The sequence below is a fragment of the Budorcas taxicolor genome, chromosome 6 (assembly GCF_023091745.1).
Source record: "Budorcas taxicolor isolate Tak-1 chromosome 6, Takin1.1, whole genome shotgun sequence".
In the NCBI taxonomy this organism is placed as follows: Eukaryota; Metazoa; Chordata; class Mammalia; order Artiodactyla; family Bovidae; genus Budorcas; species Budorcas taxicolor.
In genome coordinates this window covers 70,559,087-70,578,849 of record NC_068915.1, presented here as the reverse complement: position 1 = coordinate 70,578,849, position 19,763 = coordinate 70,559,087, and the positions used below count along the sequence as shown (strand labels likewise).

General features: G+C 40.1%; 1 protein-coding gene across 1 annotated transcript in view; it reads right to left on the bottom strand.

Moving 5' to 3' along the window:
* The window catches only part of KIT (KIT proto-oncogene, receptor tyrosine kinase), a 78,901-nt gene that overhangs the window by 27,466 nt on the left and 31,672 nt on the right, over nucleotides 1-19,763 (bottom strand). Inside the window, exons 2-7 of the mRNA XM_052641937.1 lie at nucleotides 17,210-17,479; nucleotides 13,852-14,133; nucleotides 12,639-12,775; nucleotides 8,249-8,420; nucleotides 3,411-3,600; nucleotides 1,178-1,293 (exon numbers count right to left, since the gene is read on the bottom strand). Of these exons, the coding sequence (XP_052497897.1) occupies nucleotides 1,178-1,293; nucleotides 3,411-3,600; nucleotides 8,249-8,420; nucleotides 12,639-12,775; nucleotides 13,852-14,133; nucleotides 17,210-17,479 (1,167 nt within the window). The remainder of the gene's footprint in view (nucleotides 1-1,177; nucleotides 1,294-3,410; nucleotides 3,601-8,248; nucleotides 8,421-12,638; nucleotides 12,776-13,851; nucleotides 14,134-17,209; nucleotides 17,480-19,763) is intronic.

The window sequence follows — 19,763 nt, the reverse complement described above, 5'->3', positions numbered from 1 at the left end:
TGATGCTCTTTATCTAAATACACGGTAACACCTTTTTTTCAGGAAATACAATTTTAGAAATGCTGGAACAGACAAAAGACTCCAGATTAGCAACCAAAAACCTGTCTTGAGTATCACTCGCTAGCTGTTTCCATTTGTAAGGGGATCATGCTTCCCACCCCACCATGCTGGTGAGCGGCACCATCAGGGAGTTAACGATGGAGAATCACTCCACACAGCAAGTAGGAAGCTCCTGGAAGATGGGGAACTGGCTCCCCTCCTGCAGCACAACACATATGAAGGGCTCAGCCATTACTGAGCTGTTTTCCAGGGAACGTTCCAGGTTGTCATCTCACCACCGCCCCCCCATACACCCCGGATAGCTAATTCTGCTGGTCGTTTTGTGGACAGTCCCTTGGAATCCCATGTCTTTGGAGGCCTCCAGCCTTTGGTCCCCTGCTGGTATGGTGCGGCAGGCACCTGCCCCTCTTTCTGGAAAATGCAGGTGACCCCACAGTAGAGCCAAGAGCAGGTCATGCACTTGAGAAAAGCCCCAGCTGGTGAGGACAGCCCCTGCGGCTCAACCTTTGTACAGAGACGTTGTGGGACGTGGACCACACAGGGCTCAGGTGTTCAGGTGTCCATGGCCATCCTCCCACCTTAAACCACCTGCTTGCTCCCTTCTCCCCCAGTCCCCGCATGATACACAGCAGGGACACTCTGAGCTGATCAATACTGCGTTCATTTCACACAAAATAATACCCTAACCCTGAAAGAAAAGGTGCTGTAACAAAGAAATCGTTTGTTGGGGCTTGATAGCACCTCTTTCCCACCTAATACCATAATCCAGCTCCTATTCAACCTCCAGCTCCCCATCTCGGCAATCAATGATAATACATTCTCCCTCAAACTGTTGTTATTTTTAACTTCTATGTCTCTTCTGTTGACTTCAACGGGCAGCACCCAGCATCTGAGCACCAGCTCAAGGTCATGTGGTCAGCGAATTGTAGGACAAGGAATTGGTTTCTGTACACATCCTTCCAACCACCAAACCACGAGGTCTTTGTTAAGGTCAAAATTATCATGAAACATTATCGACCCAGTACACAATGAACTCGGGGCGGCAGCTGTTGCAAACACCAGCCACAACTTAAAAGAATAAAAAATAAAAAGAAAAGGAACCATTTGTTCTACTCACTGTTCACGTAAACATTAAATGTCACGGAAGAACTGACATCAGAATTGGACACGTGAAATGTGTAAGTGCCTCCTTCAGCCCCTTTTAATCTGGTTAGATGAAGTTCATTTACGTATCTACAAAAAAAGAACAACCCATCAGTCACCTGTGGATCACCTACCTCGAAATGTGTGGCTTTTTCAGTTTCCATCTGAAATCCATGCCTGTTTTAGAAAACTACATCCCATGTAATTCAGTGTTAACAAAATCCACGTTAACAAATGCAAACACACACATATATTTCATTGAGACAAATGCCTGGTATATGAGAACAGCGTCGGGAAAGGCTTTCTTGCCGTAAGGCAACCTCACCCTCATCTGTGCTGTCCTTATGGCCAGCATCCTTCCTCGCCCTGGTCCTCTTTCAGCCTCCCTCTCACCAGTGTCCCGAACTCACTTTAACAGCACCTGCCTAGCAAAACCCCAGACTGGCAGGCATCTCCATCAAGGTGTCTCAACGCAGACACTTCAGGGCCATGCAGCAAGGTCAACACCATGGCGCTCACCTTCATTCTGACACCAGCATCTCCTGGTTCTCCTCCTACCCCTGCCGCTTCTTCCAAGTGTCCCTGGGAGCATGTGCTACCGGGGCTTCTGTTTTACACCAAGGTTATCACAGGTGGCTGTGTTCAGCACCACCATCAGGGAGTTACTGACGTGGGCTCCAGTGTGGACAGAGCACTCTGGGTGGTCCTAGACCCCCAAGGGCCACAATCAACTCTGCACGGGGGGTGGCTTGTTCAGGCTCCTGTCACACTGCATACATTCCCTGGGCATTCACGCTCCTCTGAACTACTTACTGTTGCTTACAACTTTCAAATCCTGACCTCTAGTCCAACCTCCCTGTCCTACGCCTCTTTCCTCTCCAGACCTATGTTCATGGCCCCCAGCCCAAAGACCCCTAGGATGGGACCGCAGCTCACCCACATCCTCTTTCCCTCCTTTCCCCCTCCCTACCCTACTTCCCCAACTCTCTGCCCAGTCTCTCTCTTCTTAATGAAGCCCTTGCCTGTGAATCCCACTCTCAGGAGCTGCATCTAGGGAACCTGACCTACAAAACATCCTACCTGAGTATCTCCACTCAAGATCCCACAGGCAAGTTCAAATTCAACAAACTCCAAACTCAGGTCACTGGATTTGCCTCTCTCCCTCCCACTGGAACGGCATCACCTCTTATCATCCAATCTGGCTGCCCCAGCCAGACTCCTCCCTCTTCCCTGCCCCTTCAGTCACCGAGTCCTTTAAGGACGAAGCCTGGACAGCACCCAATCCATCCTCTTCCCTCCAGCCCTTAGACTTTGGTCCAGGACAATATCCTCTCTCACCCATATTTTTACAACGGCCAAGAGCTCCCAACTAGGGGGAAAAAAACACCAATTGTAACTAGGCACCAACCTCTTATAAGCCACTGGCTCTTGATGAGATTACTTAACTCATCGAAGTCTCAGATTCATCTTCCAAAGAAAGGAGGGAAGTAAGCGTGCCTCCTCCTAGCATTTGTGAGGACTAAAATTATTGAGTTAATGTACATAAGGGAATGAGAACAGCGTATGGCCAGAAACAAGCATATACAACTTATTTGAGAATCGAATGAGAAGTCTGATGTAAAAGAAACTTGGGTTCAATGCTTGGCCCAAAGATGCTTAACAATTCTTAGTTTCCTTCTAGCTTTAAAAATGTAACTAAAGGCACTAACATGCCTCTTTCTCTGAAAAGAATTATTTACTGTGGCCCTAGTGTATGCTAGTCACTGCTCTGAACTATCCTCAGAACTCTAGGACAGGACTCTCCTCTAATTTACAAATGAGACAGCTGAGGCATGGAATCTTCTGTGTGGTCTAAACACATGGCAAAATGAAATGATGAAGACCCAGGGAGCAGCCCCAACCTTCCTTCTGTATCAGCTGTTTTCTCATACATTGACAGTTACAGAAATAGGATGAGGTAGCAGTTAAGAATCCACCTACACTGCAGGAGATGGGATTTCAATCCCTGGGTCAGGAAGATCCCCTGGAGAAGGGAATGGCAACCCACTCCATTATTCTTGCCTGGGAAATCCCACGGCCAGAGGAACCTAGCAGGGCTACAAGGCCATGGGGTCAAAAAAAAAAATCGGACATGAGTTAGTGATGAAACAACAAGTGAAGGGGAAAGGTAGACCTGCATAATTGCCAGTAAAAGGCCCTTTTCTTACCTGATGTTACTTTCATTCTCAGACTTGGGATAATCGTCCCACTTTTCAGTGGAGGTTCTGTTCATATATATCCACTGTCGGTGTTCAGGTTTGGGATATGCCTCATACTCAACAACCAGATCCACATTCTCTCCATCATTTACAAATACTGTTGTGTTCATCACAGGGAAGATATTAATGAATCCTTTATCTAACCACAGCAGAACGAAACAGAAAGAAACTGTTACCGCAAAAATCTTAACAAATAACACAGCTTCATTTTTGGATTACAAAGGTAACTGATTGATTTCCAGTATTAACTAGTAGTGCCAAGTAGGCTGGTAAAGAATCCCCCTGCAATGCAGGAGACCCTGGTTCGATTCCTGGGTTGGAAAGATCCCCTAGGGAAGGGATAGGCTACCCACTCCAGTATTCTTGGGCTTCCCAGGTGGTTCAGATGGTAAAGAATCTGCCGGCAATGCAGGAGACCTGGGTTCAATCCCTGAGTTGGGAAGATCCCCTGGAGAAAGAAATGGCAACCCACTCCAATATTCTTGCCTGGAGAATCCAATGGAGAGAGGAGCCTGGCGGGGTATAGTCCATGGGATCACGAAGAGTTGGACAAGACTGAAGTGACCTAGCACACCCTTAGCACGCCAAGTAAGAATTTTAACTAGCCATTTTACATTTTGTTTTGCTCTTGGAGAACCACAGTCATAAATGAGAAAGAACACACTTTGGAAATGTTTATTCTCTTATTTTTATCTCTTAAGCAACTCTGTTAAAGATCTATCACCATGGAATAAGTCTTTTAGAACTACTAGTCCTGATGCATATTATGCTAAAAATTATTCGGACTAAGTAGCCTATTCCTAGACCCAATATAATTGTATGTGATAAGAAGATGTCATAAATCAAGGAGGGGAAGATAGCCTCAATGTTCAATAAAAATATTGGAAGAATGTAATTTAGTATTTAAAGAAAACTAAACTTAGATCTCTTATATCATACATCACAGATGATTCAGAACAGCATTTTAACAATTAAGCCATATTTTTAACTAAACAACAAAATTGACTTCTATTAAACTTTGACCAAGCTGGGGGTGGGGGTGGGGGTGGGGCAGTTTTCTAGGCTTTTCAGAAGCAATAAAAAAAATAAAACTTATAAAAGACAAATCTGAATACATAAACATTTTCAAATGTCTACGTATAGAAAAATTAATTAAGGTAATAGGAAAAAGAAGACATGAAAATATAGAAGCAAAAATAAGCTAGTAATTTAAATAGGGGATCCCTTTTCATATATTAAAAATAGCAAAACTTCAATAGAGCTGTTAAAAATAATGTATATCCATTCTATGGAAAACTAGCAAAGCTAATTTGAAAAAACATAATAATTTTGCAAGTGTAATTAAAATAGCATGCTGAATTACACATTGTAATTTGGCACAACTCCTTTAGAAAGCATTTCTAGATAAAAAATTATCTATTTTTCAGTTTAATACAGAGAACTCTTCTTAGTGAGGTAGATAGCTACATGCAAAATAGAAGTGCTATTTACCCTAGTCATAATAATCTTAAAAATGAGAAAAGGGAGAACTGGTTAAGTAAATGAAGCAGCCCTTAGAAATGGTTGTATAATAATACAATGAAGAACTTGAAAAAGACCATAATAAAATAATTGTCAATATTATATTTATAACCTCCTTTTATGAAATGTTTACTATGTTCCAAGAACTGCATTAAGTTCTTTAGCATATTTTATTTAATAATTATGACAAATATTTAATCTTACAGCAATACTGAAAGAGAACCTTGTAACCCTTAATTTATAGATGAGAAAAGAAACCAAGGCCTGGAAAGCCATATAGCTGGCTACCCAAAGGCAGAAACTAAACATGAATATACACAGTGAGAGGCCAAGGCTGGCTTCTTACTGTAGCATACCCTAGAGCCTCCACATACTTTAAGTGAGAAAGAGAACCTAAGATTACATGTATAATTAAAATCCTGTTGCAGTTGGAGAAGACTCTTGAGAGTCCCTTGGACTGCAAGGAGATGATTTTCCAGGCAATAATACCGGAGTGGATTGCCATTTCTTCTCCAGGGGATCTTCCCAACCCAGAGATCGAACCCAGGTCTCTCGCATTGTAGGCAGATGCTTTACCATCTGAGCCACCAGGGAAGTCCATAAACCATACACCAAACCCTAAAAATGGTTACAGCAAGTTAGTGGAATTTTGAAGGAGTTTTAATCTTATTGTTTTATTTCTTTTTCAAAATGTAAGATGGAATTATAATAATTAAGACTGTCATTCACTATCTCTGGCACTATTTAGTCAAATATATTTACACCCCAGGCTTCCCTAGTGTCTCTGTCGGTGAAGAATCCACCTGCAATGCAGGACACACAGGTTTAATCCCTGGGAGGGGACGATCTCCTGCAGAAGGAAATGACAACCCATTCCAGTATTCTTGCCTGGAAAACTCCACGGATAAAGGAACTTAGTGGGCTAGTCCATGAGGTCGCAGAATTTGGACACAACTTTGGGACTAAACCACCACCACCTACTGAGTAGATATCCTCTGGAGAGCATCTAACATGCAATTGGTACCCCACAGGAGGTTGCCATTAGAATATTCACTGTTTAGTTTCCTACAGATTCAGAATAAAAAAAAAAAAATGGAATCCAACTGTCCTTTGTATCAATGGAGAAACATTTTTCAGGTGAAATTTTAAAAAACATCCAAATGAAATCAAGTTGGAAACCAACAGCTTGTTCTAATACCTGAATCATAAATGGTGCCCCTCTGTCATTCTTTAAGCTAATTTAAGTTAGTTTTGAGGAAATAAATGATTTATCTGAAAGCTACATTAAATTTTCAGGTGCTCAAGGTCATAAATTCAAAGATAAAACACAATGCAAAATATAGAAATATCACAGGCAATATTACTTGCACTGATTTCTGTCACAATCATCACGAATAAAATACTAGTTCCTCCGGAGTTTTCTACAGTCTAGTTTGGTCAAAATGGTTTTATGTCCTATAATAGAATGGAGTTTCAAATTCACGAAGTGTAAGAATTATTAGAATCAAAAAATCCTATCTGGCTTGTTATAAAGGATGGTTTAAGAAACTGATGAGACATTAACAGTTAATCAAGTACAAACACTATACCAGGCACATCTATAAAATCTGTTGCTTTTCTCCCTTCTACAGCCTTGGGAGTTAGAGGTTGTGTGTCTCGTTAAGAGAAAATAGAGACAGAGTTAAAGTGGGGTGCATTTGAAATTTAAGTGGTAGAGCCCCAGTTCAAAACTAGGTAGGGGTCATCCTAAAGTCTTGTGCTGCACATCACTCCACTCTGTGTCCAAATTCTACTCCCAGCCCCTAAAGATCACTTCTCTCTGTCTCTTCCTGCTCTTGTCCCGTTCCAACTCTCTCCCGAAACAGTACAGATTCAGATTACATGGCCCCAAGTCTTTCCAGTTATACAGTTATATTCTTGGAAATTGATAAATGGATTTTAAAAATCTGATTACATACAACAATATGCTCAAAACATCCTTACTAATTGCTTTCTGGAGCTGAAGCTGATATATCAGCATGCTCCCTAATCAACTTAGCAAATTAGCACTTATGGAGTTTAATATTTTAAAAGCACAGCCTTTTATTCAAATTATAATAAATGGTTCACAATCATGTTTAGGGACAGAATAGTACCCTTTCTCTGGGCTAGCTCTGTAATTGCAAATAAAGTGTCTTTTTCACGTTCATTTTGGTGAGACACTTTCCATTACAACGTGAGCAGAAACACCTAACTCATATGAGATAATTGTAGGATAAATTGCAAACCTCTAACACTGCTACATAAATTATTGAAGAAATATGGGATAGAGAGAAATGAAAACAAATATATAATTTATTATTGATAAAATTATGAGGAAGAATTTCACCACTCTACAAGTACTTAATCAAAATCAAGCAATGAAAATATGGTGGCATCCCCCCGCCAAAAACAAAACACCAAGAAAATAGATTAAATGCAAACAATACTGAGAGCCCAAAAAGTGTTAAAGAAATAATTATAAAATTACTATACTTTCCAGTAACTCAAAAACATCATGTACTTTACCAATATGCTCTCATTAAGTAGATGCTTGGGAAATAAGTATTTAATAAGATTGCTAGATCAGGGAAAACTAAACCAGTTGTGTGTACCACTTATGATATAGGTTAGGGCACAGGTTAACATGTTTGTTTATGCTCTGTAGAAACAAGAAGCCATGCCCAGTGGTCTGCCTTCCTGAAGGTTTATGTTATAGCCTGTAGAGTCAGAGGACAGGGTAAGGTGAGGGGCATACTGAGAAGGAAAAGTCAGTTCAGCCCTTTCTGCTGCCAAGTGATTAGAGCCCATGAACTGTAAAACAATAAACCAAAAGGCCAAAGAACCTCACCAAAAGATCCAGAGAAATACACTGAGGTCTAAGCATACATCTTTCTCCAAAGAAAAAAGTCTCCATCCATTTCCAAACTCAGGTCATTCAGCAAGGAGTAAAATTTTAGGAAAAGCTCAACCTACGTTTGTTGGGGTAGGGGGGTTAAGCAGAGAATGACATGTTCAAACACCTTCACAGTTACAGCTTTTCACTTGCCTCTATTAAATGGGTAGGATTTGCTTTTGTGCTCTGGTTGGAAGACTTTTTTTTTTTTCATGTATTCATTCATTCTTTCATTCAGTGATACTAAAATCCCTAAGAATCTGTTAACATTCCATTAATGTAAAAAGGAAACTATTAGGTAATTTCTTCATTCACTATGCCAAGTAATTTACCCATTCCCAGAAATATTTACCTACTACTTCTAAGGTTGTTGTGACATTTGCTGATCCAAAAGTATTATTGGCGTAACACATGAACACACCGGAATCATTCACTCTTGCTGAGCTGATAGTCAGCCTTTCCTGACGGAGATAACTGAAGTCACCCTGATGCCAGCTATTCTTCTTCGTCTGTGCTTTACTTTGCTGCTCTCAGAAGGGGAGGGGAAGAAAGAAATCAAAGATTACCATACAATTTATATTCAGGATCTTTCCTAGATAAATTAAAAATAGCAGCAATTAACTTCTCCATATTAGCATTCATTATACACTACTTAAGTAAGAATAATAAAACATCATGACAAGTCTGTCACTGGAACACTTCATATTACAGGATTATATTGAAAGATAGTCATTATTAATGATTGGGAAAAAACATGAAAATTCATTTCTTAATAATCACAGCATACATAATTCCAAATTCTCTGCAGTGCTAAACATTTTCTTAAAAAACAGTGCCAAATTTTAAAAGCTAGTATATAAGAAATACTACAGGATACTGATATTTTACAAGTCAGCATACCTGCATCCTATCAATATTTCCTGTTTTATATACATATTTGGAGAAGGCAATGGCACCCCACTCTAGTACTCTTGCCTGGAATTTATGTATTTTCTATTCTATAGCCCAGTGATTGAAAGAAAACACATCACTACTAACAATCATGTTCTATTTTATTAACATTTATATTATTTTCATTAATAAAAGTAAATTTACAATGTCTAAGATTAACTTGAAAATTAATCCTATTGTTCTTATCCAGCAGAATTTTGGCAACTATTAAAGAGCATTCAGAAGTACACAAGACATGTATGACCAAACCCCAAATTATTCACACATGAGCTGAAGAAAAAAGGTTGTGTATTTACTCATGTGATATCACCATCCTACTGTTAATATCTGTCTGCACATAAGACATGGAGAGAGTTCTTGTATGGAAACCTCATGGGGAAAAAACCATAATATAAACTACAACCATTCTCTGAAAAATGAAACGGAATAGCATAGAGTTTTCTGCATCTTCCAATTTTTTTTTTCTTTACACATTCCTATTACAATGGGGAGGGGTAGAAGGGAGAGGGGAAACAACTAAAAAAACCCAAAACAGCAGCGGATATTGACATGGAACAAGATCAAGGGTGACTCCCTGTACAGGCTATGGTGGACCTATTAGCATTAGACAATTTTGACAGCACTGTAAAGCAGAACAATCCTGCTGGAAAGCAACTAGGAAGCATGTTCAGAGCCCTGATCAACTCCAGCAAATGTATCTCAAAGAAACAACTCAACAGGAAACAAAAGCTTCAAGATATTTGCTGAAGTGAAAAACTAGAGATGACCTAGTGTGTACCAGGTATCAAAAAGACTATGAATACATGAAAATTAAAAATGCTTATTTTATGTAGAAAGTGTAGAATGAGTGTACCTCAGTAACCATGTGTTCATACATATGCATGGGGACAGAGAGAAAAGAAACATGGGAAAAAATGTGGGCAATATAGCATTTATAAGGACTAACCACATGAGACTGCAAGCACTTGAAATGCAAACTGAAGGGTGTTGTAAATATAAAATGTGTCCCAGACTTTAAAGACTTAATATGAAAGTAAGTAGTATAAAATAGCCCATTAATAATTACGTTGATTGCATGATAAAATACTTTGGATACATTGGACTAAATACATTAAAAATTGATTTTACTTTGTTTTAGTGTCATGTGCCTACTAGAAAATTTTAAATTACATTGGAGGCTCACATTCTATTTTTATTGCACAGTGCTGCTAATGTACAGTGGCAGAATTATAGCTATTTCTCTTTTTTCTCATGTTATTATATTTTTAGAAAATTTTTTTACACTAAAATAAGCACACATAAAAGCTGACTGCCAAAGCTAAATGTTTTGAAATAAAAAGAAGAGAAACCTGCTTGCTTAACTAACTGTGAGATCTTGGCCAAGTCAAGGATGCCACTATGGTCTCAAATTTTATTCCCAAAAATGAATAAGAGAACAAAAGTCTTTAAAGGCCTTTCTAGTCTGGGAGCACTGTGTTGATTTGAAGATACTCCCTTCTAAGAGATTCTTCTAATAATTGGCAGAAATCTGACATTTTTGCTGCCTAACAGCAATTGTTAAGAAGAGACGAAGGGGAAATGACATTTTTCTCTGGCCTCTCCTAGTCCATCATGTTACAGACTTCTCCTCTGTAAAGGCAGAGGACGATGGACAGGTCACATACTATATTCTACATTTACCAAATCTTCCCTCTAGTTTCTGCAAGAGCCCAGGAGTCCATTGTTAGGGAGCTAAACAGGACAATGAATACACTGGCGCTGGAAGGAATAGTTTGTCAATAATTGATACAATATCAACATCCAAACCTGGAGGCCATAATTTAGGATACTATCAGAGACCATGATTAAAAGCAGTTAAAATATGAGAGTTTATAAGCCTTAGAAAAGCTAACCAAGATTTATAGTGTTGAATAAACTCCAAGATTCTCTTACATTTTAAAACAAACAATTGCAAAAACTCTCCAACACTCAATTCACCCTAAATTTCATTGTGAGTTAAACTTATCCTAAATGATTCAAATCAAATTCCTCAGATTTTTAAAATAATTTGATAGTGCTATAATAGCACTAAGTATTCCAAATTAAGCCAAAGGATGTCAGCAAAAGATTCATGGATGAACTCTGGCATTCAGCCATGAGCCCCATCTGCAAGTCACACGTTACATAGTGTTTGCACGTGATTTGGTTTTCCTTAACCCTTGGAGGTACGCACTGGGATTTCCCCAAAGAGCTCCCAACACTGCAGCCTTATCTACCAGTGCCAGTGGATTAATTGGGAATGGCAAGCAGGGCTCCTGGGAAAAAATGGTTCAGAACAAAACTGCCTGGGGCAATTTATTTCTCATCTCAGAAAGGCTAATTTTCAAGTTATACAGAGGCTCAGCTACACACACAGTCTAAACTGTTCTCTCATCTGAAATCAAGGATCATAGAAAGGCAATTAATATGGGATTGTGTTCTATAGGGTTAGTCAAAAATCCATATGTGTAAGCTATTGTTTTTATTAGGTTATATGATATGAAAACTAGGACTTCTTTCTCGGAGACATTGGTTCCATTCTCCTAGTCAATGGCAGACTCCACTTAGCAAGGTACCATCCATCACAGGTCTGCAGGAACACCATCATAATGCTTTGCATTATGCTAATTGCCATGGTTACTTATTTAGCATAGGATTCTCTAAACAGGCATAAAATTGCCAATTCAGAGCATGAGGAGGAAGAAAAGACAGTATTTTCTTCCTTCCAATGTAATACATACGTGTGTACTGAAGAAAAACTACTATGATAGCAAATTAACGAGATGGCCAAGATTATACAAACAGATATTATTGAAAAATCAGTCAATGGGAATCTTAAAAGCAAAATACTAGGGAAACTGGACATTTCAAAGTCCTTGCTATTAATGTGAGTGAATTCAGCGGGAAAAAACCCTTCAGATATAACTAGCCAAAATTTATTAAGATATGCCTAACACAGTATCTGACATATAGTAGACATTCAATATGCATTTGTCAAATGAATGATAACCTAAACATGTCCAAATGCTTCATACTGAAGACAACCATTTTATTAATAGCAACTAAAACAAATAGAAAACCATTAGCAACCTGATCTCAGGTAAGCAGTCTCAAAGGAGGAAATCAGACCCATATACAAAGAAATCCATTTCTCAAATGGACAGGCCTTTTCATGGGGGAGGGAAGGGCTTCCTGGTTAATATCTAAGATCATGTTTCTTAATAAGGAAGGGGAAAATGGCAACTTTTCACAGTATTTTAAATAATCTGGCCTGAGTAGTTTCCATAATAACTTTATAAAAATCAAGGTAGCTATTCACTGAACTGTTAATTTTTAAAAAAATTTTCCCCACTAAAGTCATTCAGAGAAACAGTATAGAGTAATAACAAGTCTGCAGTTTTCAATTTTCTCAAAATAAATTTATAAAATGACATTTGTTTGTTACTCATAACGAACGTACACGTCTGCATATGGTGCTATGAAATGGGGAAATACGCATCTCAACACACTCCAGACAGTTCCACCTCTGACAGACACACCAGCTGAGCCATCCTCAGGATGATTAATAGACTCTCTCAGAATGTGAAAAAGAATGCATATATATGTACTACTGAATCACTTTGCCGTACAGCAGAAATTAACACAACACGGTAAATCAACTAGACATCAATAAAACACATTTTTTTAAAAAATAACACTTCTTTAAAGAAAAGCCTTCAAACCTCCCACACAGCATGATACATTGAGGAAAACGGAGAAAACAATCCACTCACCTGGCTGTTTTCCTTTAGCCACATAGAGTCCACGGAACTAGACACGTCTTTAATCAAGCATGTCACTGCAAATTCCTCTCCTTCCCTGAGAAGATAGCTGGTTTTGGACACAGACACAACTGGCACAGCTTTGATGGCTAGAATTAAAGGAAAACTGGCCCTCAAGCAACTGGTTGCACTGTAACTTAACATTTTAACTTACCATTTTTCCTAAGCCATGCCCAGCTCACTCTGTGGTCTTTTAAGTAAAATATAAAGTATGGCACTAACCAATCTGCATTACTTGTGTACCTGAAGAAATCAGGAATTAAACTGTGTGTCCCTCAAGTAAATTAATCAATATAAAGTGAAAAAGAGAGAATGTCTACTTTGAGATGATAATAATCCTGAACAAAGCTAGGTAGAAACCCTAGCATAGTGAAGCTACCTTTATCTTTATTTCACGTGATGATTTCATGAGGATGTGACCAATAACTAATTACATCCTTTTAACCAAACAGGCAACTTTCTCATGTACTGTAAAATTAATATCTTGATTATTTCTTAAAATAACAGGTCTTAAACAATCAAACTTTCCTTAACTCCAAAGAGAACCCTTTTCAAAAGCCTTAACAATAACTACTCAATAGCTAAATGCCCTCTGGTATTGAGTTAGTTGTTTTCTGAAATACAAAATTCTAGGTATCCTCCAGCTACCAAAATATTCTACCTCGTGTCGAATTCATAACAAGGTCCATTGTCAGCTGGTACTTTCTTTCTCATATTGTGAACAGTCTAAGAAGGCATTAAAATTAAATATTTAAGGAGGAAGTCAATTCACAGATCAACAGTGAATCAAGGAGTGAATAATCTGTATGCTAATCTTTTCAAACAGTGTAAGGCTTCCAAATAAGTTTTCCTTGAAAGGAACACTGTGCATTTACAAAACTTTGGGATGTCCTGATGTCAGTAGGTTTAATGACTGTCCCCAGGACCATCGAATTGCTCTTCCCTGGTAGACCCACCCAGCTGGAGGTGGGTCTTGGGCCAGTCATATAGTATGAGAAATGTGAAATAAAGAATTTACAAGCAGCTGGCATTACTTTGAGGCTGGGAGAACCGATCAGAGCAGCCGCCTGAGTGACCAACATACTAAGATGGACCAGCGAGAAGAGAAGTCTTTTAAATCAATGGATGTTCCAACATCTAGCAGAAAGCAAACAAGGGCCTGTACCTGCCCGCACTTTCAGGGTGAATTTCTTCGACAGCATGGACTTGCCCTTCTGATTCGCTGAGCAGTGCAGACAGAGCCGATGGTACTCGCGCTTCACATTTCTGATTGTGATGCCTGCCTTGGGGTCAGCCACAAACGTCAAATCCTTGGGGAGAGGTTTCCCCTCACACCCCGTGAGAGAGTAATTGGTCACCTCGGGGTCTGTCAGGGGACAGCGAACCAGCGTGTCGTTTTCTTCTTTCCCGTACAAGGGAAGGTCAATCAGGAAAAGCTTCTCAGGGTCTACGGCATAACCGACAATCAGTATTTCAAACAGCACGTATATAAAGTGACAATAAAAATACTTTATAAAGATCTAAGATGTTGCCTTTCAGGGACTTCCTTTGTAATCCTGTGGTCAAATGCTTCCACTGCAGGGGGCACAGGTTTGATGCTGGCTGCGGCTGCTGCTGCTAAGTTACGTCAGTCGTGTCCGACTCTTGTGCGACCCCACAGATGACAGCCCACCAGGCTCCCCCGTCCCTGGGATTCTCCAGGCAAGGACACTGGAGTGGGGTGCCACTTTAGGGAATTAAGATTTCTCATGCTGTGTGGCTCAGCCAAAAGATTTAAAAAAAAAAAATGCTCTCACACAGCAAAAATCCCCAGTAGCCCAAATGGCTGCTGACTATTCTTTGCAAATGAAAGAAGAATTTATCTGAACTATACTAATAAGGAAAAGGTAACACTTTAACCATATGTCAGGCACTAAGATTGGACCATTACACATTTACCTTTCTCATTTAATCCTCAAAACACCTATAATGTGATGGGCGCTATCATTATCACTATTTTACAGATAAACCGAACTCTCAAAACTAGCAACTCTCCTTAAGTGATGTGGCCCAGAAATGACTAGAAAGAACTCAAACCCAGGTCTGACTGATACCACAATCTGAGCTCTTAAACTCTGGGAATATTTCACTATAATATTTATAAATATAAATATTACAAATTTTATTTTTATTTTAAATTTTATTTTTAAATTATAAATATAAATATTTATACATATAAATGTTTTATTATATATTTATGAATATAAATATTTGTAATATTTATATAATATTTGCTTTTTTTCTAAAATGGATAACACTGCAAAGAACATAGGCCAAGAACAGGCAGCCTGATGACATCTAGTAGTGTGGGGGAAAGTGTTCTCCACTAACCCGAGTGACCTTCTTTCCAGAGTTCACAGTCTCCAGGACCCTCCAGCTTCTGAAAAGAATCTAGAAAACTATCAGGGGGCCACACAGTACAAATAACATGTGCTCCGTGCTCTATTCTATTCCTTGAAAGATACATATAAATAGAATTTCTGGCAATCAAATAAATTGATACGCACAAAGGAAGCTTATGAGGTTCAGCAATGCTGTGGTAAATACATGATTGTCCAAACCAGGACACTTGGACGTGAAAGAGGTACAATTAGTAATTATGCTGCGATAACTGGCATGGACTGGGAAAGCCTTAGGCCGACTGGGACCTCTATACAAACCTCATTCTGTACACACAATATGCTGCCACCTCTATACTGTGTAATGATCATACAGACGCATGGTTGAGCCAACAGATAATACTTAAAACGTTTTTTCATCTTTTGGCCACACTGTGCAGCATGCGGGATCTTAGTTCTCCAACCTGGGATCAAACCCGTGCCCCCTACAGTGGAAGTGTGGAATATTAACCACTGGATCACTAGGGAAGTCCCTAAAATGTTTTTTAAATGTCCTTTCCACATGCAAATTGAGTGCTCCACATAAACCAATGACATAATTGAAATCCACTTATCATATAATTTTGACCAATTTTCAAAGAGTTTTCTTAAATGAATTATGCACCTCCCAGCCTAACTAATTTATTCTGCAAATAAATTATCTCATAATGGCTGAAATATGGCTTGAGGCTATAGTTGGTTATTTTCCCACTTAATTTTTTCTCAGTCACTTGAGCTAATGCCCCGAGTTCCTTCACTGCCATAAGACAAACTATATAGGCATCTAAACATCTTAAACTGGTAATAATTAAATATAGTTCTAAGTTATTGAGGATGACTTCCCCTATAAAGAAAACCTGAGCGCTCTGTGAGACTGATTTGGCTAATGCAGCAGTTTCCCTATTTATTCAGACGTCTATCCATCCTATTAATAAGCAGAATGACACTTCATTACAACCTGGAAATTACGGAGTACCTTCTTGAATGTCAAAGAACAGAACACGGGTGGCTCAACAATTATGGAAACATACCCAGAGGCTAGCTGTGGCTTGTGAACGTGTATTTCTTTTCAGTTATCCACCCAGGAAAGAGTAAAAGATGAACTAAGGAGAGGCAGTTTCAGTTTCATGGCGACCTTCTTCATAGCGAACAGGAGAGTCAATTTTACTAACCTTCCATAGAGCTAAAATGTGCATTAATTCTGTCTCCCTGAAAACAATTATATAAGGAAGACAGAGCAGGTGATCTTATCCAAGTGTTGCTCTGAGGAACTGTGACTCCAGAGGTTACTCAGATTCACAATCTAGGACAAATTTATTGGATCTTCTTCCACAATATCATAGACGAGGTTGCAAGCCCAGGACGAGAACTGAAACTATTTCTCCTCCTATAACCTTGGTATGTCTCTTACGCTTTAAGTATTCTAGTTTTTATACCAACAAAAAGACCCCTCCCCTACCCCTTCCCCTGGCCCCACCAGGAAACCTCCTTCTGACAAGGTTATTATAAGCACAAACACAGATGAATCACTGCATTCATCACAGGAAATGAGGTACAGAAATCCAACCATCACATTTTCCTTTTATTTCTCAAAGGTCACAATTTTTTAAATGAATGAACTGACTACTATTAAGAACTCAGGAAAGATAGAGGGTGCTTAACCAACTGAATTGTTTCTGGAATTTACTCTCTAAAAGTGGGTCAATTCATTTGAAGCTTTGGTCTGTTTGGGGCCTTTAGAGGCCTTTAGTTCCCTGAAGTGTTTTTACTAAGTGGGAATATCTGGGATCTCAAGGCATTAAAATGCTGTCTTCCCAAAGGGCCTAATTTATTCTCAGGGTTTACTGACACCACCAGGACAAATGGGCTAAACCATATTGTAACCTCATTAGGAAGAGCATCACAGCCTTACAAGACCTTCAGCTGGAGTTAGACCCGAAGCCACTGTATCAGAAGATGTGGGAAAACTAACCAAAAAAATTGTGTTTTATGTTCTCTAGACCCAGCCATATTTTATCCATGACTCAGCTATCTATATGTCATCCTTAATTAAGGACAGGATATAAAGTTCCCTAAGCATAGCATCAAAGAAAGCTGAGCATTTACCTCTAACAAACACATAAATGGAACTGCTCAAGCCGCCTTTATTGGTGCACGTGTAATTGCCTGTATTTGTGGCCTCTGCTTTCTCGGTGATCCATTCCGGGTTTGCCTTCTCACTCAGTTGACCCAGGATCTCAAAAGTCCACTTGACAAATCCTGGATCAATGCATAACAGCCTAATCTCGTCGCCAACACTGACAATTAACTCTGATTTTGCTGGATGGATAGATGGTAGAGACAGTTCCCCTGGACTCACAGATGGTTGAGAAGAGCCTGCCAAGAAAAACGAAAATCGTGTTGAACATGATCTTTTTCTTGGGCGAAATAAAGCATTTTTTCCAATATTGATTTCCATCTTCTGTGTACTCGACAATAAAAATAGGACAAAGCTGCCCAGCTATTTATGGTGAGAGAGTTCTGTTTAAAGTTTCTAAAGTTCATCTAGAAAATTAAGTTATTTTCGGCAACTCTCAATTAATCCTGAGGGTCACCCTTGGTATGCAAGCCAAGACTTGCTGGATGTCATGGCATTCTCTGGGTTAAACACACAACAGGGTCAAGTTTCCACTCTGAATATGGGCCACTGTGATGACACTGACATGCTGACACCCAGTCTAGAAACAACAAAAACAAAACCTCACACGATTAAACAACACAACAAAAAAACTACCGGCCCATCACTCTTTAGGCAAAATATACAGGATCATTTTAGCCTGGCGTTTCTTACAGCTTTGTGAATTCAGTTATTTCTCTTTATTCTGTGATGGTCATTTAAAAAAAAAAAAAAGATCTTTGTGTTTCAAATGATAAGGCAGAAAATGAAAATCTTATTTTAATGATCAGATCATGAGATTTCATAGCAGACATGGGGTTGCAGTCTGATCAACCTAATGCCTACAGAAATTTGCTACATAGCAAACTAAAGATACAAAAACTAAAAGGAGTGCCTAAATAGCTCAGCTGGGAGAGTGTCAGACTAAAGATACAAAACTAGAGACTCTGAATATGAAACTGGAACCTTAGAAAATCACAGCAGCCAATCCATTCATTCATTTGTGCATACAAGTGCATACATGCATCCATTGCATGGAGGTAAGTATCTGTTCATTACTTATGAGCTGCAAAAGCACTGTGTTAGATGCTGGGAGAAAATCCACATAGAAGGGACACACAGTCCTTACACTCCAGAGCTTAAAGTACACAGCGTTCAATGTCAGAATAATGAAACATAGATTCAAGACAGCTTCAGGCTACAGAGAAAGAAGTGGGCTGGATTTCCACAGTATCAGAAGAGGAGAAAGAGCAGATAGACAAGATACCGCAGACAGACACCAGAGACACTCGTGCACAGTGAGATACCCGAGGTCAACTAGACTCAAGGAGATCAGTGAAAAGTTCTGGCCCTCAGGTCAGCAGAAGCCAGAGAACTGACAGTTAAGGATTTAGACAAAAGAGGACGATGTGAGGCGGCCAGAGAAAGAGCACACTAGTGGTGACGGCGCCATGAAAAACACAAAAGGTTGACTCACGTACAATCCGGGCGAGGGGGGCGAGGGCACCAGGATAACAGAGCTCCCTGGGGGGCTTTCAGCCACTTCTGCAGGATCATGGGGGGAATGGTTCATGTGCCTTGGCGAGGCACAAGCTCCCCTCCACACATACAAGGTCAGAGACAAGAACTGATGTGGGTTCTGAAGGAGCAGCAAAAGCCATCCAAGCCAGTGGAGGAAGCAGCGGGAGGGCGGCAGGGGCCAGTGGGAGGCAGGGGCAGCCAGAGGAAGCCACAGCAGGAGCCTCTGCACACGTTCAGGGCAGGGATGGAGATAAGGTGAGAAAGGGACAGAGATGGGAGAAGCAGAACACCTGCTCCCAGGTGCTACACCTGGCCAGCAGGTGGACTTCTCACCACCAATTCAGATGGTAAGAAAAGGACAGAGATGGGAGAAGCAGGACACCTGCTCCCAGGTGCTACACCTGGCCAGCAGGTGGACTTCTCACCACCAATTCAGATGGTGAGAAAGGGGCAGAGATGAGAGAAGCAGAACACCTGCTCCCAGATGCTACACCTGGCCAGCAGGTGGACTTCTCACCACCAATTCAGATGGTGAGAAAGGGACAGAGATGGGAGAAGCAGGACACCTGCTCCCAGGTGCTACACCTGGCCAGCAGGTGGACTTCTCACCTGATGATGTGAAATTCAGATGGTGGGGAAAGAGCAGTACCTGTGAAGTTATAAGACAGGATCAAATAATCCAAGGAAACGGTTTTGTAGAAAAAAGAGGGACACAATGAGTACTGGTCGAAGAGTTTTTCCAGCTAAGAGTGGGTAGGAAAGAGCCAAGACAGATTTTTTTTTTTTAAACGGGACCATCAGAAAGGAGGGGGAGAGGCTAAAAAAGACAAGGGAGGCAACACATCAAAAGGTTTCCAAGAGAAGGTGGATGGGTCCCAGGGCAGATGCTGAGCAAGATCAAAGGGAGCGAACACAGGTCCCCAGATCTGGTTAGGAAGACACCACAAGAAATTCAATTTCAGTTGAGTGGGAATTTCTGTTGGC